The 24,009-nt window shown below is 43.2% G+C and overlaps 3 protein-coding genes across 7 annotated transcripts in view; 1 reads left to right on the top strand and 2 right to left on the bottom strand.

The window, feature by feature from the left end:
• Positions 1-302: 302 nt before the first annotated feature.
• On the top strand, positions 303-13,932 carry cfap126 (cilia and flagella associated protein 126). Of its 2 annotated transcripts, XM_080294569.1 has the most exons (6): positions 303-429; positions 517-579; positions 695-769; positions 869-1,069; positions 9,702-9,773; positions 13,111-13,212. In XM_080294569.1, exons 1-5 carry the CDS (start codon positions 403-405, stop codon positions 9,762-9,764), a joined length of 429 nt encoding a protein of 142 aa, XP_080150695.1. In that variant the 5' UTR covers positions 303-402; the 3' UTR covers positions 9,765-9,773; positions 13,111-13,212. The 2 variants fall into 2 exon arrangements, with proteins under 2 accessions (XP_080150695.1, XP_026009089.2); XM_026153304.2 differs by lacking the exon at positions 9,702-9,773 and having other exon boundaries at positions 309-429; positions 13,111-13,932.
• LOC113012887 (alpha-1,3-mannosyl-glycoprotein 4-beta-N-acetylglucosaminyltransferase C) lies at positions 13,448-20,790 on the bottom strand. 4 transcript variants are annotated; one of them, XM_080294564.1, is made up of 6 exons: positions 20,542-20,764; positions 20,373-20,458; positions 18,542-18,640; positions 18,159-18,309; positions 16,897-17,151; positions 13,448-16,795 (listed from the first exon to the last, which is right to left on the bottom strand). In XM_080294564.1, exons 2-6 carry the CDS (start codon positions 20,445-20,447, stop codon positions 15,900-15,902), a joined length of 1,476 nt encoding a protein of 491 aa, XP_080150690.1. In that variant the 5' UTR covers positions 20,448-20,458; positions 20,542-20,764; the 3' UTR covers positions 13,448-15,899. The 4 variants fall into 4 exon arrangements, with proteins under 4 accessions (XP_080150690.1, XP_026009093.1, XP_026009092.1 ...); XM_026153308.2 differs by lacking the exon at positions 20,373-20,458 and having other exon boundaries at positions 20,654-20,790; XM_026153307.2 differs by lacking the exon at positions 20,373-20,458.
• A 117-nt stretch (positions 20,791-20,907) lies between these two features.
• The window catches only part of ap4b1 (adaptor related protein complex 4 subunit beta 1), a 46,327-nt gene continuing 43,225 nt past the window's right edge, over positions 20,908-24,009 (bottom strand). Inside the window, exons 13-14 of the mRNA XM_026153306.2 lie at positions 23,150-23,302; positions 20,908-21,921 (exon numbers count right to left, since the gene is read on the bottom strand). Coding sequence (XP_026009091.1) covers positions 21,422-21,921; positions 23,150-23,302 — 653 coding nt within the window. The 3' untranslated portion in view covers positions 20,908-21,421. The remainder of the gene's footprint in view (positions 21,922-23,149; positions 23,303-24,009) is intronic.

Below are 24,009 nucleotides of genomic sequence, written 5' to 3' on the forward strand. Positions count from 1 at the left end.
CTGCAGGAAAATAAAAACATAATTAAACGCAAGCATCCGCACATGATGTGTTTTGACATACGAAATAATTTCTACCTCATAACTTCCGTTTGAGATCTTTCAAAATAAAAGCCCCCTGAATGCGGAACAGATCACATTTAGGCCAATAAAACAACTTGTAAATTAATCATTACAAACACGGAATCAGATAGTACTGATAAAACATGTATGAACAACAACAAAAAAACCACAAACAAAAAATAAATAAACTGTACAAACTGATTCATATGAGGGGTTTTTTCAGGCCATAGTTTGTAACTCTTTTCAAATAAGCTGTTGTAGGGAGAAGTCTGTTTGTCTATATTGCTAAGCAACGAGTCAACAATTTAACAGATTAGGAAACCGTAACTTACAGATCCAGCAATGTCTTCCAGCTATTCGGCAAACCAGGTAATCTAAATAACAACGCCAATAAAAACTCTAAACATTACACATTTTACTTCTCTGTTTATGCGTTTTTAAAACTTCTATTCACAGTATGACAGCGCCTTTAAACCGCACAGGCTGCAGAACTGGTGTGAGACTAAGCACTTCAAAGAGGTATAGGAAGTTTTCAACTCTTGATCATTTCCATTTCGTGTTAGATTTAAACAAATTTGTGCAAAAATAGATTTTTACAAAGATTTTATCTCCCTCTATGTGTGGGTATTTGCAGAGACCTAGTGCACAGGTGGGCCGTACCATCTTCATCGCTGATGATAGAGGACACCTGCTCCCAGGAGTGGGGAAGGTGAGATCACATCTTTCTTCTTTCCCCTCTTCACTGGAAGTGACGTTTTTCACTGTGAATATATGACTTCACTCCCTCACTGCGTGTGTGTTGCTACAGAGAGGCCTTGCATGGCCTGACTTTAAAGGCACCTGGGATCTACCTGCTCGCATCCCAGGCCAGCGAATCAACCCTACCGCCCGCTCTGTGGAGGGCCTCAACAGGCTCAAATCATGGGGACGGTACCCAAAGAACGCTGACATGTCTCAGCCACACAGAGGCAGCAAAAGCACAAATAGGCAGAAGGAAACTGGCGAGCAGGTTAGAGCCACACAAACACAACAACCTGGTGTGGTGTTGAGTCTGGAATTTTTCCATCCAGACTGATGTTTTCACAAACTCTGTGCTGTTTTCACAGTGTGTTTGTCAGTCATATGACTTACCCAAAAAAAGTTGCTGAGTACTGCTTCATCTTTCCAAGTAAATGTAATGTTTGAGCTGAATCTTGAGACTGCCTGAGCAGGTTTCAGCGAAGACTATCTTTATTTTTAACTACATGCTTTGGTACAAACATTACTGATTCACTATGATGAGTACAGAGAAAGCATATTGCTGTGAATGCTTTCATCAGCAACTACACTCATGTGAAAGAGACAATTTTCATAGGATTCTATGATATTCCATGATATATTCATTGTTCAGTAGCTTAACAAATGACCACAAAAAGAACATTCCTCTGAAAACAGTCAGGTAAAAAGACTGGATGGAAAATGAGTGAAAAAGAAACCAATATCTAAAGTAAAAGTTTAAAAAATCTTCAGAAAGCCTGGAACACTATTTCTCAAGACCACTTTAAAAATTGCAAGAAAATCTGGCTCCAGGAAACAAAATATAAAGAAATGAGTAGTGAAGACTTGTTATAGTTATGGTTGGAAAATTGTAGGTACATATTACTTTCCACAAGTCAAGGTCAAGGTAACTTTATTTATGCCCATAGGCAAGGTAAATTTTCTTTACAGAAAAATGTTAGCATTTGGCATCCCTTCAAAAACACACAATGTCAATAGAAAATTGTATTTGTTTAGTCAGTATAAGCTTTTAATGATATAAGTTTATTTGTGATAGAATGCTGCATGATGATCTTTTCCTTGCTTAGAACTGATTGTTCTTCATGAAACGTGTTCTGATACTTGTATCTGAATCTTTCCACAGCGATAGTAAGAAGTTGAACAAGCAGTTCTGATCTTGCACACACACACACACACACACACACACACACACACACACACACACACACACACACACAACAATCACATTTTACAGGGTATCTGATTGAGTCAGATTTTTGTTCAGATGTTACATCATATCCTTAAAAATGTATTTAGTGTGTCATCAAATAGAAAAACTTTCTAGATGCTCCTAATATCTTCTGTATATAAAAGACACTGTTCAGATTATGTCTTTAAAGCTAAAGGGAGGCCATGCTTATCTTTGAAAGACCATAACTATACCACTCCAAATAATATCTTCTTGGAGAGGAGGAATATACAAATAGGTTGTAAGTAACCGGAGCTACTGTCTTGTTTCCATGTGGTGAGAGGATGGAAATTAGCTGGCTTCAGGTTGCCTCAGAGCGTTGTTGACATTTAAAGGTCTCTCTGGTCACTCTGGACCAAAACAGAAGAGGTAGAGGACCAAAGAAAAACAATAAGGAACCCAAGAGTACGGAAAACAAAGGGGTAGTTCTAAGGGTCTGCCTGGTAAGACAGATGAGCCATAGGGACCGGCTGTAAGGTTCTGTTTTTCAAAGAAACATGTTGTGTCATTATTTTGTTTCACATTTTTCATTTACTTATTTATTATCTTCTGTCCCTTGAAGTGGAAATCAGGTTTTATTTGATCGCAGAATAATGATGATAGGTGAGCGAGGCAGAGAGGGTTTTCCTCAGAACTGGAGTCATACTTAGAGCAGTCAGATGATTAGGGCTGCAACTAACAATTATTTTGATAGTCGACTAATCTGCCTAATTTTTCTTCTATTAGTCGATTAGTCAACTATTATTTCAGCAACTCTTATGTCCGCTTCCTGTGGGCAGACCTCATGTTCTGGCTTTAGTGCCTCACCTGCTCAAGTCTGCCCACCCATGAATTTCACCCTGTTATCTCATGACCCAGAAAACATTTGAATTTGAAAAAAAATCTGATTCATTTTTAACATAAGACCGTCAGAATAAAAATGAAATAAATGAAAATATTAAGTAATACAAATTTAAGTGCAAGTAGTATTTAAACAAAATTAATGATGTGCAAACAGGAAACTAAAATGGCTTCTGTCCACAAGTTCGAATATGTCATGGATCGCTGTGTGGCAAGCAGGAGGAGGACCCAAATGCAAAACTCACAGACACGGGGATGAACTCGAGAAACACAGCTTTAATGCTGGCACGGCAAAACACAGGAAATACAAAACTAAACTGGGAAAAGTAAACTAACACTCGCAGGTAGACACAGGAAGATCCACACAACATGAGGGAGAACGCGACACAGCACTGAGGGAGACGCAGACATAAATACACCAAGGGTTAACGAGCGGAGTGGGAGCACATGGGGAACACAGGTGACACTGATAATAATCACGAGACATGGCAGGAGTGAACACAACACTGGCGGGGAGACGGGCGAAGCGAAACAGGAAGTACAGAGGTTCAGACAGGAGGAGAGAGAGCACGAGTAGAACACCAACATAACGGGCAGGGGAGACACGGAATAAACACGAAAGGGGACGAGGGCTCATGAATACACAGAGGGGCACACAGGGGGTGAGAGTCATAAAGGGAAAGCACTCAGGAAACAACACAACAGGGCAACTCAGGAAACAGAGCCTAAACAGGGAACTGAATACAAAGATACATGAGAATTAAAAATACTGGGCCAACATGGCCCATGACCCCCCCCCCCCCCCCCCCCCCCCGCAAGGGCTGGCACCCGACAGCCCCAACCCGCGAACAAAAACAAGAAAAACAGAAAACAACCCACCCAGGGCGGGAGGCGGGGGACCAGGACGGAGGGACCAGAACAGGAAACAAAACCACCAACAGAAAACACAGGAGCACAAGACACTAGTCCATAATAAATGTCAGGAGGCCGACCCAGGGCCCACAGGCACAAAAGTTCACGGGTCACACGGTCGGGGGGCCGACCAGACGGGTGGCACAGGTGACAGAGCTGGTCCGGAGGCCGGCCGCGTAGAAGAAGGCGGCGGCCAAGGAGATGATAGAGCAGTTCAGGAGGCCGACCGTGCGGAAGGCAACGGCGGCACTCCGGCGTCAGGCGTGGTGGCCGAGGCCCGGTGGGCACAGGACCGGACGAGGCAGGACCAGACGGTGGCGTGGCAGCCACAGGCGAAGCGGGGGCCGGACCAGGCGAAGCGGGGGCCGGACCAGGCGAAGCGGAAGCAGATGCTGGAGCTGGAGCTGGACCAGGCAAAGACAAGGCTGAAGCAGATGCTAGAGCCGGACCGGGCGAAGCTGAGGCGGAGGCCGGACCAGGCGAGGATGCAGATTCTGATGAAGCCGGACCAGGCAAAGACAGGGCCGGACCAGGCGAAGCTGCAGAGGCCGGACCAGGCGAAGACGGGGCCGGACCAGGCAGAGCTGCAGAGGCCGGACCAGGCGAAGACGGGGCCGGGCGAGGCGGGCGCAGGTGGCAGCTGAACGGGCCCCTCGGACCCTCCAGCGGAGACAGGAGGCTGAACGGGCCCCTCGGACCCTCCAGCGGAAACGGATGCAGAGCCAGCGGGTGCGGGGACCTTTGGCACCGCGGGCGCTGACTGTGGCGGCACAGGGCACGCAGTCGGCTTAGGATGCAATGGCTGGGGCTGTGCAGGGCAAACAGTCAGTTCAAAGTGTGTCAGCACCGCGTAATCCTCAGCTGGCAAAGAAGGCTCACAAAGGCTTCCAGCTGAGGTGGACAGTGACTGAACGGGTTGCTGGGCTAAGCACTGAGCTGGTGACAGAGTCAATAACTGAGCTGACAAACGAACAGGCAATGAAGCAAAGGACTGGAGCGGTAACGGAGCGGATGACTGAGCAGACTGAGGAGCTAATGGCTGCGCTAGAGACTGAGCTGGTAACAAAACAGGAACCTGTGCTATGACCTGAGCTACTGACTGCACTAAAGACAGGGGTGCACGTTGCAGTGATGGCGGGACAGCAGGTAGTAGAACCGATGACTGAACAGGAGACGGAGCTGCTAACTGTGCTAAAGTCTGGACTGGTGACAAAACAAGAATCTGTGTTAACAACTGAGCTACAGACTGTGTTATGGATAGTAATGCTAGTTGAAGTGGTAGTTGCGCTTGTGGTTGAACAGGTGTCTGACTCTGGGTTGCTCTCCTTCTGGGAACAGGAACAGGTGCTAGGCCTGGCCGAACACCAGCCATCCCCACCCGAGAAACAGATACGGGTGCAGGGACGAGCTGGGCTCTGGCTGCCTTTACCCTGGGGGCCGGTGTAGGTGCAGGAGCAAGCTGGACCTCTGTCGCTCCCACCCGAGGAACTGAGACGGGTGCAGGAGGCGGCAGGGTCGCAGCTGACCTCACCCGGGGAACCGGAACAGGAGCAGGCAAAGTCTGGGTGTCCATCAACCCCACCCGAGGAGCAGGTACCGGGATGATAGGAGCCTCTGCCAGTCTGGGAACAGAAGCAGGGACCAGCTGGACCTCAGCTACCCTCTCCCGAAGAACTGATACGGGAGCTAGGGGAGGCTGGGCCCACGCTGCCTTGGTTACAGAAACTGAAGCGGGAGAGCTGAGCTCAGGAGCAGAAACAGACACAGGGAAAACGGAGTTAGTGGAACTAGAAACAGTGTTAGCGAACAGAGATTCATGGCGGGCCACTCCCAGCGACTCTGTAGGCCTTAAGCTGTCCATGTTAGGTGTAGCAGTCCCTAAAACAGTCATTGCACAGGAAGATCCAGGTTTAGCAGAGTCAGAGTCTGTAATACCGGGCACAAAGGGATCCATTATGGACACAGGAGCATTCACACAGACCGTTTCTAAATGTACAGGTTGGGGAGCAGCATAGTCCAGGAGTGGAGACACTGTTAACTTCACAGTGCTGTTCACAAGTATGCGGCTCAAAAACGGTCTTTTGCTTCTCTACGGTGAAATAATCTGTCTGTGAGTTAATTGCTGCTGACCTGGGAGGAGCACAGGAAACATAGTCGCTCTCAAACACGGGCGTGAGGGTAGGCACTGCAGGACCAGAATTAACAGACCCAGACTTCCCAGACACGGAGTTAATGGCCTCAGGGATGACGCGCACGGGGCTTACAGTGCCAGGATTCTTTAATTTAGCATGAACAGCAGTCTCTAGAGGGGTGATGAAGTCAGTCTCGTGCGTAATAGAAGCGGAGGCGAACGTAGAAACAGTATGAGGAGTAGCTTTAGCGTGGCGACGGCGTGAGCGTCGTGTTTCCCCGGGAACTGTGCCATGAGTTCCCGAGGCAGTGGGTGCAGGCACTTCGGTGATGTCGGCTGGCTGAGCCGATGACGAACCGGGCTGCGCCGGAGAAACAGGGAGCTTGTGCAGCTCTGAGCGCGGAAGTCCCAGGTAGAGCGCAAAAGCCTGCAGCGGAGTAAGGTCGTTTGTCGACGGCTCAAAACCACTCCCCGACCGCCGAGTAACCCTCTTCTTTGCGCGGGACGTGGGCGGTGACCGGAGAGGCGAACCAGAAGTCGAAAAGGCCGGAGGAGTTGTGGCAGGCGATAGGCTGACTCCTCCAACTCTTCTTACCGTGGGGCGGTGTGGGGAAAAAGCAGCAGCCTTTGCCATTTGGACGCTGCGCGGCCCACCTAGCGCCCATCGAGTCCCATGAAAGGCAGACTCGTGCTCCCGGGCGTGCCGAGCCTCCTGCCTTCTCCTCTCGCTAGGGAAGGCGGAGTTTGCACGCTGCCGGTTCCGAACGGAGTTTGCTGGGTCCATTACTGGTCGCGTTCTTCTGTCATGGATCGCTGTGTGGCAAGCAGGAGGAGGACCCAAATGCAAAACTCACAGACACGGGGATGAACTCGAGAAACACAGCTTTAATGCTGGCACGGCAGAACACAGGAAATACAAAACTAAACTGGGAAAAGTAAACTAACACTCGCAGGTAGACACAGGAAGATCCACACAACATGAGGGAGAACGCGACACAGCACTGAGGGAGACGCAGACATAAATACACCAAGGGTTAACGAGCGGAGTGGGAGCACATGGGGAACACAGGTGACACTGATAATAATCACGAGACATGGCAGGAGTGAACACAACACTGGCGGGGAGACGGGCGAGGCGAAACAGGAAGTACAGAGGTTCAGACAGGAGGAGAGAGAGCACGAGTAGAACACCAACATAACGGGCAGGGGAGACACGGAATAAACACGAAAGGGGACGAGGGCTCATGAATACACAGAGGGGCACACAGGGGGTGAGAGTCATAAAGGGAAAGCACTCAGGAAACAACACAACAGGGCAACTCAGGAAACAGAGCCTAAACAGGGAACTGAATACAAAGATACATGAGAACTAAGAATACTGGGCCAACATGGCCCAGGACCGTGACAGCATAAAGTTTCAAATTAATTTAAAAAGATTTTATTTTCGAGTTTAGAGATGATTCAGTTCATTAATTTCCGATTGTAGTGAACATGCTCTGGAGTGAGGCTTGCTCTTATCTTTGAGATGATGTTCCCAGCTGTTGATAACTATGCTAAAGATGCTCTCTATCATGACTTCAGCCATTTGAAAGGTGCATGAGCTTCTCAAATGGCTTTAGTGTTTTTTAGCCCAACCAGAAGCCTTGGATGAACCGGGATGTTCGTCTCCTCCTGAAGGCCCACAACACTGCCTTTAGGTCAGGAGATGCACACGCCTACAGTACAGCCAGGGCTAATCTAAAGAAGGGCATCAAAAAAGCCAAACACCATTACAAAAAGAAGGTAGAAGAACACTTCTCCAACTCCAACCCCTGACGCATGTGGCAAGGACTCCAGACCATTACAGACTACAGGACCACCAAACCCTCCCCGCATCCTCTGATGTCTCCTTCCTCAATGAGCTCAACAACTTTTATGCTCGTTTTGAGCGAGGGAACCCCACAACCACAACCAAAACAGACATGATGCCAGACCACCAACCTTTGACTCTCTCCCCCACCAATGTAGGAGCGGTGCTGAGCAGGATCAATGTCCACAAGGCTGCAGGTCCTGATGGCATCCCCGGGCGTGTTCTCAGAGCGTGTTCTGGGGAGCTTGCAGGAGTGCTCACAGACATATTCAATCTGTCCTTGGCCCACGCTGTGGTACCGGCCTGCTTCAAATCCACCTCCATCGTCACGATACCCAAAAACTCCAACCCATCTTGCCTCAATGACTACCGCCCAGTAGCACTCACCCCCATCATCGCTAAGTGCTTAGAGCTAGCACACTTCAAATCCTGTCTCCCCCCCACCCTGGACCCCCACCAATTCGCATACCGCCAGAACAGGAGCACAGAGGATGCAGTCTCCATCACACTGCACTCTGTCCTCTCACACCTGGACAACAACAACACAGAACAGCCAGAATGCTGTTTATAGACTTAAGTTCAGCATTCAATACAATCCACCCCTCACAATTCATCAGGAAACTGACAGACCTGGGCATTAGTTCCCTCATCTGCAAATGGTTACTGGACTTCCTGACCAACCGCCCCCAACATGTCCGGCTGGATAACCGCTGCTCATCATCAATCACAATGAACACCGGTGTACCACAAGGCTGTGTGATGAGCCCTTTCCTCTACTCCCTCTTCACCCACGACTGCAGACCTGCTGATGGTTCCAACACCATCATTAAGTTTGCAGATGACACCAAGCTCCAAGCTGGTCAAGAAGGCTCAGCAGCGCCTCTTCTTCTTGAGGACTCTGAGGAAGAACTACCTGTCCTCAGACATCCTGGTGAACTTCTATCGCTGCACCATCGAGAGCATCCTGACCAACTGTATAACAGTCTGGTACGGGAACTGCTCTGCCTCGGACCGGAAGGCGTTGCAGAGGGTCGTGAAAACTGCCCAGCGCATCGCCGGAGCACCACTTCCGACCATAAAGAACATCTACAGGAAGCGGTGTCTGAAAAGGGCTGGGAAAATCATCAAAGACCCCAGTCACCCATCACATGGACTCTTCACCCTCCTGCCCTCTGGGAGGCGCTACAGGAGCCTCCGGACTAAGACCACCAGGTACCGGAACAGCTTCTTCCCCACAGCTGTCAGACTCCTGAACTCTGCCTCCTGACATCTGACCCACGTTAAACTCATGGACTGAACATACACACACCCACAACCACCTACACACACCCACAATGGACAACTGTACCCTCAAACACACAATAATAACATGGACTGAACCACCACTCACAACCACTAGCACTTTATATAGCCTCTGTAGAAATTATCCACATACCTCACTTATCTTAACTGCACTACTGTATAGCTCTGTGTAAATAATCATTCTGTACATACGATAATTTTTAATCCTACAACTGTTTATAACTTGCATAGTTCACATTTTTGTATAGCAGTAGATCTCAGATTTCTGTATAGTTTTTTATATTTATATCCTGTTCATAGCCTGTACATAGCTTGTACTCACTACATACTTATAGTTATAGAATATTCATAACATACTTCATACCGTGTACATTATAACATACCATAATAGACCCATTTCTGTAATATACTTACATATCTATATTATTGCTAATATATATAGTAATATATCTATATCACGGCTAAAGCACTTCTGGATGGATGCAAACTGCATGTCGTTGCCCTGTGCCTGTGCATGTGCAATGACAATAAAGTTGAATTCTATTCTATTCTATTCTAACAATAAAATTCTGTGTCAACAAATTTTATATATTCGACGACAGCGATTATGGCGACGAATCCTTGCAGCCCTACAGCAGATGAGGTGGAGGCATGCCAGACAATAGAGCAAGAAGGTGAAAGCTAACACAGAGGACATATACCAGCTTTTGGGGAACCCGCGAAAGGGAAAAATGACAACAGGCAAAGCTATTATGGATAAGAAGTATTGTGTAAGCTGGGGCTTTGAAATTGTGGGATTTGGTTTCTCAGTTTCCATGCAGGACACTAGCCTGTGAAGGGAATCATTTTTCCATGGCAGCCTTGTTGCATTATGTTTAAGTGGCTTTAAGAGCAGAATAAAGCCCTGACTTTCCACAGGGCTTTATTATTTTCCTGTTTATCAGTTACAAGACAATATAACTTCTAACTATTAAATAATAACTATTATAACTTGAAAAGACTAAATTCTGATCCTAGGTTATCTGAGCCATTCAGTAACCACAGATATGCTGAAGAATGTTTTGCTCCAGAATGTTTCATGAGAATTCAACTGAATATCATGGTTTGGGGTTGACAATAATGAATGAATAATTTCATTCATTATTGTTTTGATTTGGAGAAGTGGGCTTTGAGGTCTCCAGTTTAGTCATAAATAACTTTAGGCTTAATTGTGAACTTACTCTTCCCTTTGTCTCATCTCTGGGTTTCATCCTTTAGTACCTTCCATGTTAAGGCTATCATGTTTCTGATGCTTTTGTCAGGCTTGTGTGTCTTAATCCTGTGTGCTTATCTTTCCTGTTTTATTTTGATAGTCCCTTGTCTTGCGTGCTAAATGTTCCGTTTTGCTTCCTCTGTCTAATTTGTCCCTGTTGTTTTTCCCAGCCCTCCCCTACTCATCCTCCTGTGTATATATTGTGTATGTGTTGTGTCAGTCTCCCTTTGTTTATCTGTTCAGTTTCCCTCAGTGTTATCTAGCCCCTTGTACCTCTGAGTATTTTCCCAGTTTAGGTTGTGTAATCCAAGGTTTTTAGTTTCTTTTGTATTTTCATGCTCAGTTTTTGTTCTTGGAAGTTCAATCTAATAAACCACCCGCTTTTATTTAAGATGATCTTGTCTCCAAGTGTCTGCACATCACACTTGGTTTCCACAAACCTTTGACACTGAAAGGGTTCTTATTCCCCCTTCTAGATATAATAATGGCTAAAAGCTTCAGAGTCCTACATTAAACAGTTCTTAATATTACAGATGGTACATCTGTCACACTGTCCCTGCTCAGGCTCTTCAAAAGATGATATGTCTTCCTCTTAGCTTTCAACTTCTTGCTCTGATATCTGGCCTTCCTCCACCTCATCATACCCTGACAGCAATGAGACTGATTCCGCTTCCACAGTTCTGAATAAAATCCTTTGGGCCTCTTTCTGCTCTCTGCATCCTGAAGTATGAGAATTGGTTCAAAGCCAGTAGGGCACTGAATAAAAGTTATGTTTTGGAAGGGTAAAATTACTTTACATTCCTGAAATCCTACTTAATCCCAGTCCCTGTCAGAACTGTTGCTGCAGCTTTCTGAATCAACTGGGAGCTTTTTGTTCAGGGAGCCTTTATGGCAGTCTGCTGAATTACTTTGAGTTGTCAAGCCTGGAAGTAATAACTTCATGAATCTTTTCAGCATCTCTTTGAAACAGGATGTTTCTAACTTTGGAGTTATTGTGCAAATGAAGGGCCAGCCTTATATATTTGATATGCACATCAGTAACTAAAGCTGACTAATTGCTTGCAACCTATTGGGACTTATTAAGTATGAAATATATTTGTAATAGGTGGATATCGGTCTGGCTCCAAGATGAATTTGATTAAACTAGTATATCCAACATCAGTCAAAAGAGCATGTGCCCAGACCTTAGTTCAGCTAAGACTAGCCCCCCCCCCCCCCCCCCTTCCTACTCTTGTGCACATAGTAAGTGGTAGTAAAGACTTTTAATGCTACAGTCACACTTCCGTCCGTGGCTCATGGTCACTGACATTAGCAAATGTCAGCAAGTTAAGAATGTAAAAATGTTAAAAAGTATTCCTTTATATTGGGGGTTACTGATTAGATGTGCTTACTTTATGACAGTTTTCTGTGTGTGACACACAGTTTTTGGCATTTAACATTATCTGGTGACTACAGCTGCGCTATAACAGTTACAGTAGGAACACTGTGCCAAGAATGAAGGCAGTTCTGTGGATGACTTCAGCCCTGCTAGTGTGTTTAAGCCAAGTCTATGAAAACTTCTAAATCAATATTAGTACTGAGAGGGAATAAAAAGAAGAAGAATTAAAAAGCACAAGTTGTCTACCAGGACTAGTTCTTAAAGAAAAGCAAACAGTTATAAACGGAATTCCTTTAGCTTATTTGTTTCTTGCAGTGTACGGTGTATCCATATAAATGGCCCACCCTGTATTTCATGTTTTTAGTAGTGATTTTATAAGACCACAAGCAAGTTGTGCAGCAAACATAGTAGTTAGCTGGAGGTATGTTAATTTAATATATTTGACGTTAAAAAAAAGGATATTTATGCAGTGCAATGTAATATATATTGTATTGCCTGCTACAGGACAGGCTGCACATGTGAATTTGTCAGTTTTTTCCTCCTCCTTTTTTTTGCATTTTCCTCCCAAGTTGGTTTTAGAGTACGGTCACATTTTAAAACTGATTTTTTTATTTTGGGTTTGCTTTTATGCCTACTGGGTGCAATATTGGTCAGGCAATGCGCAATCCCTGAGCTGAGCTCTTACCTTAGAGAGATTAGGCCTTGCATAGGTGCTCACTGTGAGTGGAGTTGCTGTGCTTAAGATTATAGTGCTACCAATCTTTGAACTTAATCTGTTCGATGACAGGTTTTCTTTAACAAACTCAGAAAACTTGATTTTCTCTCTGAGTCCTCACCTTCTGCTGCATTTTAACCAGGTGACTAACATGATAATTCAGTTCTTCATTAATAAAGTTGCAAAGATGTGAGAATTCATTTGCCGAATTCTACAATTTTCATGAAACATTGGTTTGCTTAATTATTTTTGTACTTAACATTACTGCTTTCACAGTTATTCAGCTCTCAGCGACAGTGATTACGTCACAGATTTATTATCAGCTCAGAATCAAATCTATAGACTCCATCTCTGTAATTCTGTAGACAGTAATGCTGTCAGTTAGTTTTCTTACACTGCGAACATTTACTGTACGTTACAAACTATGTGGTAATTGGTCACATTGATCTTTTTCAACTAACGCATGTGTTTAAATCAGGTTGAACAAGAAACTCAGAGTTGATCAATTTGTTTTTAAACTCAGAGTTTGAATCTGCATCCTGGAACAGGGCCCTGACATTATAAAGAATGCAGAATTTTTAAAGCACTTTGTTTTCATTTAACAGCAGTACCATTAAAAAGTATAGTGAATTTAAATGTTTCAGCTTCTGTTTCAATCCTTTTCAGACCAGTTTGAAAGTACTGCAGGATGATGCCACCCAGTCTGCTGCAGCTGAAGCCCGACCAGCTTCTCAGAATTGGTCCACTACTGGGAGTGACAGAACTACCAACCAGAACCGGCCAGGCTCACAGGCAGCAACAGAACAAGCTACAGGAAATGACAGGCTGCCTAGCCATTGCTCTGCAGCTGAAAAGAATTCAGCTTTGAATCAGGCTGCTGTGGAGAAAAACCATATCAGGCCTGATACTGGTGAGGGGAGACAAACAAGAAATATGTCAGCAAAAGCAGTCAGCCAGCCATCACAAGCATCCATCGAGCAGAGACAGAGAAAGATACAGCAAGACCTGTGAACAGTCCTTTATTTCTCAGTGCATCAGAAAATGACAGAAACCTATAAAAATAAATACACCTGAACAATAGTAATGTTGACCAGTTGTAATGAATCCATTTTCAGCATGTGAATTATGGAAAGGAAAAAAATGGTAATACAAGGAAATGTTATTGGTGTTGCCTGAAATGTTACTGATTGCACTCAAACTGCCCACTATATCAGCCCTTCACTTCTCCTGTGCCTTTTACCTCTAATCTGATTTTTTTTTTTGTCAAGTTGACACTCCATCAAGAATCTCTTATTGTTCCGTCAGCTGACCAGTGTAATGAGTTCCAGCATTACTGAATGATGGAGAAGAATAAAATACATTGTTCTCTCACACACGCTGTTGGTTAGTGGTAGGTTCAGCAGCATTTTGCAGTTTTAGTCTGTCACATTTGTAAACCTTGTATACACTGGGTTCTGTTTTATAAAGCTAATCATTGGGAAATTGTAAGCAGCCCATTTTTGTCTCCTACTATATCAAACCATGAACGGATGAAGTCAGAGTTTTTGGCAAATACTGTGGTGTTTATCCTCCATCTTTGTTAATCCAGACTGTATTAATTTGGAATCTGTGGGTGCTCCCAGAAGACGGGGTATGTGTTCATTTATTACATGAAATGGGTTGATTGGATACTTCATAATTCAATCCAGAAGCAGGGCATGTGACCATGAAATGAAAATTGGCAGTGCCAAAAAAAAAAAAAAAAAAAAAAAAAGGCAAGAGGGGCATTCTCACAGAATATTTTTAATCTACTTTTTACACTATAAACTTTAATTACTGCCCTACAAAGAAGTAGATGCAGAAATTTAGTTTTTAGCCAAATTAAAGTGAAATTAATCTCACTGATTATTATCTGTTATATATTCTAAAAGTGGAACAGATTTGTCTAATTAGCTGAATGAATGCAAGTTTCAGTGGAAAGACATACCTTTGTGTCTTCAGTGCATATCTTTGTTGGGCTGTGTTAAAAACATGCTGTTCAACAGGTGGCTAATGGATGGACACTTTCTCTCAGAGAGAAATAGCTACTTTTGTCTGCTCTGTTATTCACAACAGGTTGCCACAGTGGCTAACTCTGCATGCAGGAAAGGTAAATGGACTAGTTCTTATGTAGCATTTATCTACTCGAGCACTTTATACAAGATGTCTCATTCGCCCATTTATACATCAGTGTTCAACCGCTTTCTATGTAACATTCACACCCATTCACAATCAAATGAATACATCAGGATTCAGTATCTTACCCAAGGATACTTTGGCATGCTTTTATCAGCCCAGTTTAATGCAAAAGAGTGTAAACTGGTCTGAAGCAAGTTAGATGTGCAATATAAATTTAATCTAGTCAAGGGATCCATTCATCCTCTTAACTGTTTATCAGATTTAGATTTGGGCATGGGAGCCTGAAGCCAAGAGTCACCTGAGCTGGTTACCAGTCCATCACAAGACCAACAGAAAAATGGTCGATGACTCATGCTCACATTCACACCTGCAGAAAATTTACAACCAAAAGTTAACCTAACGTGCATGTCTTTGGACTGTAGGAAGAAGCTACGGTGCCCAAAGAGAACCTACACAGACACAAGGAGAACATATAAACTCCAAATAAAACTTTGAGTTGGCATATTTGAACCCAGACTTTCAATCCTGTGAGCCAACAGAAAGAACCCAGTGTACTGCTTTTGTGATATTGAAAACTCAACCTACCTTGTTAACCCATTACCCTTTATAGTGCACCCCGCAGAATTAAATAAAAACATATGTACTTATTGGAAAAAGGAGCTGAGGTATTTAAGAAAGCAAAAATTCCTATTTAAAAAAAAAAAAAAAGGAAAGACAGAAAGATCAGACTGCAAATGGGACCCGGCGTCTTTTATCCCCTCTGTGTAGTTGTTGTAACATGTGACAGATGTACACTATTTATAGATCTGGCCTGAGGTTTGAATCAGGCTGCTGGTGCGAAAGGCCATAGCAGGCCTGATACTGGTGAGGGGAGACAAACAAGTAATATGTCAGCTAGCCATCACAAGCATTGACTACATATTGACCGTAGGTTTCAACCTACAGTCAATAGGTTTCATAATAAGCACATGGGTTTTCTCTCGTCTTCATTTTAAAACAATGAGTTAATGATGAGTGCAGTTTCACACACAATGCAATTACCCAAATGCATTAACAATACATACATACATACAACACATGGAGTTGGTTGTCTGCTTATAGCTCTTTGATTCTGTGAAGAGACAACATGTCATCACAAAGTTTGGTCAAACTTGCTTCAAAGTGACAATTTGCTTAGAGCACTTAGTTGATGTTTGATAAATAAAACATTTTAACAAGGCACACAAGTCCCAAGTTCAGTTTGTCAGATTTTGATCAAAATAGTTTTTAAATCTGCCAGGAAGAACTAACATCTATGTCTATTGATGAGGTACAGTCAGCTTTGTGGTGATTCTGATTTTCGTAATGATCAACCAGTCCTTCTGAGTAGCTGTGACCTTTATCTTCAGACACGAAGAGGCTGAGCTGTACTTTTTATCCATCTCCTGCATTTTAAACTTTCCATTCTCAAATGTTCCCACTGACTCAAACTCTGTACAACTCTTCTCTTTGTCTGTGGCCACCACATTGTGACCCATCTCCACCTCACCTGACTCCAGGATGTCTTTGCCTCCTGACCCTGTTTCTACAAATATCCCTGTCACCACAGTAGGTTCAGTAAACACTACAGTCAGGCAATTTCCTTTTTCTGGGGTGCGGCCCCAGAAGAATCCTTCGCCAGCATCCCAGGCCAGCTTGGGGAAGTGCTTCTGATAGGTGGACATGTCAGAGTAAACTTCAGCTGAAGGATTGGTATAGACATCCTCCTCAAAATCCTTGTCTTTCAGCTTATTGTATGTGCCTTGAAATGAGGAGAAAGTTCCCATGTGTTGAAACAGCGAGGGTTTGAAAAGGATGGTCTCCTTTTGAGTCATCACCTCTCGGAAGTGAGTCATCAACCAGTCACAGGGCATTTCCTGGTAAAAGATGAAGAGGAAGCGAGCCAGAAGAGGAAGATGGGCTGATTTGTAGAGTTTACCAATATAGCCGAGGGCAGAGAATTCCAACGTTGCCCAGGTGAACTTCTTTCCTTCTTGCTCCTCAACTCGCTTTTTAATGGTTGTGAGGAAGTTTTTTGCAGAGAACACATCATCCTCTAGCTGGAGGTAATACCGTCCAAGACCTGCACAGTAGTGGATGAGGAAGGAATAATCCAGGTTCTGCTTGGAGCGGAACGTTACCCTTTCTGGAGCATCGTTGAAATTCCTCTTCAGACCTACAGAGAACCAGACAGATTTGTATCACAGGAAAAAAAAAAACATTCAAACTGTATGTGAATGAATATGTACACTAGGGGTGATCGCATGTGAGCTGCACCTGTAATCGGAGGGTACCAGTCCTGGGGAACATGGATGACCAAAAGGTGGCCTTTTTCCAACTCAGAGGCAAAAGCTGATTTGATCTCCTTCACAGTGTCGACTCTCCAGCTGACGTCGAAATCTGCTAGCAGCACTACCACCACCATGAAGGAGTGCTCCTCAGGAGACGACTGGGAGAAGATGGATTTCAATGTGGGGACCAGATAGCTGCCCTTCTTCCTCTTTACTGAGGATAATCCAACAGATAAATACTCTGAAGCCGAAAGAAAAAGGAAAAAAAGTGAAGGGTTTTATGCCATTTCAAATCTAAAGCTGAGGTTAAAAAGTATTTCTGATAACAATTATTAAATAATGTGGTATGAAATTCAGCATGGTAACACCTTCAGACTGTGAGTAAATAAAAGTAAAACAAAAAAAGGAGAATTAGCATTGAAATAAAAGCAATAAATGCATGACATAAATACCAAAATAATACAAAATAAGTCTGTGAAGGTTCTCAATCATCCAGGTCATCGTAGTCAAAGGAGCTTGCAAAGAAAAGCGTCTGGACTTCTTTAAGTTGCTTGAAGACGTTTCACCTCTCATCCGAGAAGCTTCTTCAGTTCTAAGGGTCAAATGGTGGGGAGTCCCAGATTTAAACCCAGTGGGAGTAACCCCCCACAGAGGGACAAAAGGACCCCCTGATGATCCTCTAATCGCCTGAGCCAAGGTGTGAAACTGGGTGTGGGTCCCAATCAGCCAGAGTTTCGGGTGAGTTCATTGTGAAACCTGGCCCCACCTTATCATGCGAATTCCTGAAGTCAGATGGCCCAGGATGTGAGTGGGCATTAAGGCGTCTGGGGAGGGAACTCAAAACTGGATTATAGATGGCAGAGAGTTGGTGTCGTAAACCACCGCCTCTATTCAAAGATCTTTGAACAGAGGCGGTTTAAATCTGGGACTCCCCACCATTTGACCTTAGAACTGAAGAAGCTTCTCGGATGAGAGGTGAAACGTCTTCAAGCAACTTAAAGAAGTCCAGACGCTTTTCTTTGCAAGCTCCTTTGAATACAAAATAAGGCACAACTGCTCATACAAATAGGAATATGCAAGTGACAGTGAAAAAACGCATTCCATAGTTTCCATAAGTTAGAGAACAACACCGGAAAGTGCTGTCATTATTTCTCTACGTGACTTTTTGCAATTTCTTTCTTTTTTTTACAGTTTGAAAAGGCAGCAGCAGCCTTATTATAATAATGAGAACAAAGTGTGGAGACTCACTCTGTTGAGTAGGTAGCACTCCAGCAAGCAGCTGATAGGACACATTGAAACTCAGATAATCTGCCTGGTCAATCCAGGACTCCATACTAACCGGCCTGTCTGCTTGCCATGTTAACTCATTAAGAACTATTTCAGGTGACCTTGCAAAGACCTGCAAAACAACAACAACAAAAACAAACCCAAAAGACAAAAAACATGATTATTGTCTGATTAGAATATACACGTTGATGAGTGAGACAATGCACTCTCTTTGTTACTTTGCAAAGCAAGATGAGAGCAAGTGCAGTTACAGGGATGGTGACTTATACAAGTCTACCTCCAAGTAAGTAAGGTGCACAGTTTGAAAAATAGCTCAAATATTCTATGTGTAGGTGTGTTCTTACAGCCAGAAGGAAGTCCGAATGGTTAATGAAGTATAATCCCCCAATGACAAGCAGCACTGCCACAACAATATTCTTCTTCTTCGAATGAATCCGCATTTCCTATCACAAACACATACGTGATATTCCATCCATTATGCTGGTGTGTGACGCAGTACAACTGTAAATAATTCGGCCAATAGTTAATGATTCAGAAGGCTTGGACACAGGTTACACGGAACTGAGTGTGTTGTTGTAACTTAGAGTCTCATATATACACTTTGTATGCATCAGATACAGTTTACTGAACACTGTTGCTCTGGTGTAAATAACCCTGTGTCGCAAGTTGCAAAAGCCCTTTAACATATTCTATAGAGATGCACATTGAGAACCACTTACAGTTCAGGACAAGAAACAAAATTGTCCCATTCAGTACATTTCTCATTTTATCTCATCTTTTACCAGTGCTGGAACTTGGTGAAAGTTCAATGAGTGAGCTTTCTGTGGGGCTATGTGAAACAGTGATGACACAGAGTGCTGACTGACCCTGATAAATTTTCTTTCTAATGTTAATGTTTTTTAAGATATTAATTGTCAGTGGTCTAGTTCTACTTGATCACAGTAAAAACACAGTTCAGTTTTGCTACAGGTATTTAGTACTAGAATGTGGCACAAAAGGATGAACACCACTCCTCCAGCAGATAAGTGTTGATTTGGCATTTTGGTGATGTTAAACACTGTAAGAAATCCCATTTGGGTTGAGATCCGGTGACTGAAGGCCACAGCATAAAGCCCTTTCAGTCAACCCACTCAGTGTGACTATAACTAAGTGTGACTATAACTAATTGTTTTAGCTACAATTTATTTGTACTGATGTATTTAAATGCAAAAAACTGATTTCAAACACAAGCCCGCTGAGCAATCTGTTAAAGTTTGAGACAAACTCATGTGGCAGGCTCAGCCTTTATGGCACTGTATCCTAACTACCCAAATCTACTCGAGCGAAACCATCTGCAGCAACTGTTTATTATTTATTCAGCTTCCCCCCCTTTAATTTTTCCCTTGTCTGAATATTTCCTACAGCCATTACATAGCAGTCTCCCTCAGACGGAGTTTCTGCCAGTGTCGACTGTTACTGTAATCTTTTTTTCTTCTTGTTTGGTTACATTGTTTCCGAGTTCTAAACAGAGGAAAGGGCAGAGAGGTTACAGGGAAGCAGTAAACAAACACTGTAGATGATAAGAATGAGGTTTATAGCCAGGCTGCCCTACTCTTTTGTTTTTTTAAACGCACTAAGTAAGGACAAGTAAGGAGATATGAAAAGCGTTGCGTAGTCTCATGTCAGACTAATCCTTAGAGCCAGGCTAGAGGACAAGCTTTACTTAGATTTTTAAAATGCCTTTGTTTTGTCAACGAGTACAGGGTCACTTCATAGAAGATACCAATTATAGCCGAGGCCACCTCATCTATAATTAGTACGCGGTCTCCTCTTTGATTTTTGCAATGTAACGCTCGCTGAAACAAACGCTTCCCGAACAGAACGACGAAACCGCAGTTACCCAAAAATGACAGAGTATAGAGAGCTGTCCGTGTGTTTGACCTTAAACAGCACTAATAATTTGAAGGTACCGCAAGAAAACTAGCCAGTCCTATGGAACGTTTTCAGATAGTGTCTACAAACAAGTGACTTCCGTAGAAGATATTTCAAGTTAAGAAATCCGGAAGATTTTTTTCTTGCTACCGTCTCTGCGCGATCAGGCTTTAAAAAAGCCATATCAATAGGGTTTAGCAATGATTTCCAACCGTCGCTCATAACACAAACACAGCCACACCGAAAAGTCTTGTATGAACCCACAGCTACGGTAAATGAGAAGAGTCCAAATGAAGAGTTAGCAGAAGGTACAGTAAATGAGCTAAACCAGGCATCCATCCATCCCGTCACTGAAAACAAAAAGCAGCTGCTGTGAGTCGGAACATAAATTATAAAGCTAATAAACTTGTGCCTGACCGGTATCTCCACTCACCTCCCTCCGCCGGTTGTCCTCAGCTCGATGGATAACAGTTAGTGAACGAGTTGCAGTCACGGCGTGATAATACTTACAGTACAACGCACCGAAAGTCAGAAAAGGCACTCACGGAAATGAAAAATGACTCGCCCCTTGGAACCCATGCATATAAACCAGTACTGCCGCATTCTGCACGTGTATTTCCACCTATAGTCCCCGACGCTCAACAGGCGACTCCAAGTAGCAGAGGCTGTACGCCAACCAGGTGTGGCGTCACGGTCGGACGACAGCCAACCGCTTACGTTCAAAGGCGGCCACATTCTTTAGAACTACACCAGGAAATTAAAGCAAACGCCCTGAGCTATTGTTGACACAAAAGCAAAAGACAGATACACAGGTTTCCTTTATTTTATAAGTTCTTAGTCATTTTTAAATTATTTTCTATTTCTCTTGCATTTTCTCATCAGCCAACTAACATTTTAAAAATCATATCAAACGCAATCTAGCATCAAATAAACTACAATAATAAAGCAGCACACCATGGGTAGGTAAGATAACATCATCACTGTATGTGTTTGTAGGTAAACAGTATTTATCAGCCGCTTTTGGTGCATTGGGACTGATCCACAATAGTGCCCCCATAAGGCCAAACATAGCCTGAACTGGGCTTAAAAAAAAAAATCCCCCGAGTTTACCTTACAACTTTTTGGTAGTTTTCTCTTAAAAGGGGGTAGTAACTGTCAGTTGCTTGTACTTTCCTGTTTTATTAGAATAACAATGCTTCATAAAGTTGGACCAGTTTTGAATGTGTTTACTCCTTCAACATGCTGTTAGGCCCAGGCGGTGTGACAAATGAATGAATTTGGAAAGATGTAGATCAAAGGGGAAAAGTCTATTTTTAATCTTTCTCTGAGGACAGTGTGTTCAGTACAGTGATAAGGATTGTGAGAAACTGTCTCAGAGCGTCATCATCTTTTGGTTGCTGATTGAGAATCACTTTTATTCCCTCCTCCTCTTCCTGTCCATCTTCGCTCACCCTCAGCCTGTCAGCTGTTGCATCCATTTCCTTTCTCACCAGTTGGTCTTCTTTCCCCTCTGCTCCAGCTTCACTGTCAGCTGTGCCTTTTTTTACTCCTGATTTCTGATTGGCTTCTCCAGTACATAGCAGCTCCCCCAGTATGAGCGTAGTGTTGGGTGCGTCCATGGAGTGGGAGCGCTGGGTGTGTGTGTACAGGTAGACTCTCCAGGGCAGCATTTGCTGTGGCGTGAACGCCAGCGTCTGGATATTGACCAGCTGCATGGCAGCTTGGAGGCTTTGGGGAGAACAGTGAAGTACTGCTGGACACCGGACACATTCTTCTATCCACGCACAGTCAACCTCCTCTATTTTCTCAGCACCTTGTCACAACAACACAAGAAGTCACAACGATAGCTTTTAAATGTGGAGAAACACTGTAAAAACTGTGGGCAAAAGACCTGCAACTGACAAATAAAGTCTATCTCATATCATCATCATCTCATCTAAATGTCAAATGTTCATGAAACAAGAGAAATCATAAATTTTAAAAAATTATTTTATTTTCTAAATCTATGTGCTGGAGACCTTATTACTCACTCAGAGTCAAGAAAGAAAAAAAATAAGAAGCTGTCTGACTCTGACATTTAAAGCCATCTGAAGCCGGAGGTTTTCTCTCACACACAATACTTGTGGTGAGGTCACTGCAGATGATCACCATATGATAAAAAAGGTAAATGGATAATAATAAATGATAACTATTATTATTACAAGTTCATCATTGTAATGCTGTAATGTACAAACAGTATTTAACTATAATTTTCAATAATGGTTTAAATATCCTGGCTATTTTCTCAAGAAACTAATTGTCATCTAAATGTACAGAAAACGAACAAACCACATTCATATTTGAAAGTTGTATCAATAAATTCATTCTTCTTACATGAGTAAAACAAGCATTTTCCATCATGAATCTATGCACTCATTATTCATACCTTTTTTGCAGTTTTTATCCACTTTGTGTGTTGTGTTTTGTTGTGTTTAGTGCTGACGTGGGACAGTTTTCCAATTTCATTGTACCATCATGCTAAGCATGACTGTGCAATGACAAAAAAGAGTTATGATCTCTCATGTTATTCGATAACCCATACTGATGAACCAGAACATTTTTGTTCGGTATAATTAGGTACAGTTAGGCATAATTAAGTGCTTTTACAGCCAAAAGTTTCAGTTTTGTTGTCTTATTTCCCTTTTAACTGAGGGCAGTGTTCTCATGGGAATATCTTAACTATCTGAGCTACAATACATCCTGACACATTCTAACATGCAGTGTGGGTTTCAGACCTTTATCACACAGTTGTGAGCCTTTCAAACATCAATTTGCCACAGCTTGACACTAATCAAATCTAAAGTATATCAGATTTGTAATTGAGTATATACACATTACTTTGGAGGAATTGGTATATTCCACCAATGGAGATTTCACACTCTTGTTAAAGATTTTTAGGAGGCCTACATGCTCCTTTTAACCACATTTGCTATCGAATAAAGAGGAAGCTTTAGCTATGAATCTCTGACTTTAATTTTCAATATAACCTTCCATTTCATTACCGCGTTCAGTATGCAAAGCCTGTCGCTGCAGCCACAGGTGCTCAAAGTCCTCTGGGCTGACAGCTGGGGAGAGGGACAAACTGAGAGGGGCTGCGATGCTGGAAGCCAGGACATTAGTGGAGGAGTCTGAACACCGCATGGCACTGTCTGATCCTAGAGAGGACATACAGAGACAAAGTAAGAGGAAGAAGGGGAGGATGAGGTTAAAAAAACAACCAAACAAAAAACAACAGGGCATTCTGAAAGGACAAGGAGGGTTTTAAGTATTATTAAGAATTATAGTAACACAACATTCTCAGACTCACTCACTCACTCACTCACACACACACACACTCACACACACAACCCCTAAACCTACTAACTGATTGCAGTTCTTGCTGCCAAGGGTACCACAATAAAGCATTTGTGATAACTGGCAATCACTCATTCACATCACTGTGGGGGAATTTTGGCCACTCCTTTTTGTAGGATTGTTTTAATTCCGCCACCCTGCAGGGTTTTCCAGCATGAACAGCATGTTTAAGGTTATGCCAAAGCATCTCAATAGGATTAAAATCTAGACTTTGACTAGGTCTCTCCAAATCCTTCATTGTTTGTGTTTTTTGTTTGTGTTTTTAGAGCCATTCAGAGGTGCTCAAGTGCACTTGGGTTATGCAGGTTTTGGGATAAGTGGGTTACGTGCATATAGTAATTTCTGGACTTTTGGCTTGCTTCCTGGACCACTTCAGGGCTTCATGGTTCCATCAGTTATAACTTCATTAAAAAACCAAAAAAAACAAAAGTTATAACACGTCATCCAAGTCTCATTAGTCCACAGAATATTTTCCCCAAAGCTAAAAAAGGAATAAATAAATAAAATA

The sequence above is a fragment of the Astatotilapia calliptera genome, chromosome 20, assembly GCF_964374335.1.
Source record: "Astatotilapia calliptera chromosome 20, fAstCal68.1, whole genome shotgun sequence".
Taxonomy (NCBI): Eukaryota; Metazoa; Chordata; class Actinopteri; order Cichliformes; family Cichlidae; genus Astatotilapia; species Astatotilapia calliptera.

What these genes read in the sequence shown, in the direction of transcription:
- cfap126 (XM_026153304.2), top strand. Translation starts at nt 403, where the DNA reads ATGTCTTCCAGCTATTCGGCAAACCAG. An exon ending in AGACTAAGCACTTCAAAGAG is followed by an intron (nt 580 to 694) that starts GTATAGGAAGTT and finishes GGGTATTTGCAG; the next exon opens with AGACCTAGTGCACAGGTGGG. An exon ending in TGCTCCCAGGAGTGGGGAAG is followed by an intron (nt 770 to 868) that starts GTGAGATCACAT and finishes GTGTTGCTACAG; the next exon opens with AGAGGCCTTGCATGGCCTGA.
- LOC113012887 (XM_080294564.1), bottom strand. Translation starts at nt 20,447, where the DNA reads ATGGATGCCTGGTTTAGCTCATTTACTGTACCTTCTGCTAACTCTTCA. An exon ending in ATTCGGACTTCCTTCTGGCT is followed by an intron (nt 18,310 to 18,541) that starts GTAAGAACACAC and finishes GTTGTTTTGCAG; the next exon opens with GTCTTTGCAAGGTCACCTGA. An exon ending in AGTGCTACCTACTCAACAGA is followed by an intron (nt 17,152 to 18,158) that starts GTGAGTCTCCAC and finishes TTTCGGCTTCAG; the next exon opens with AGTATTTATCTGTTGGATTA.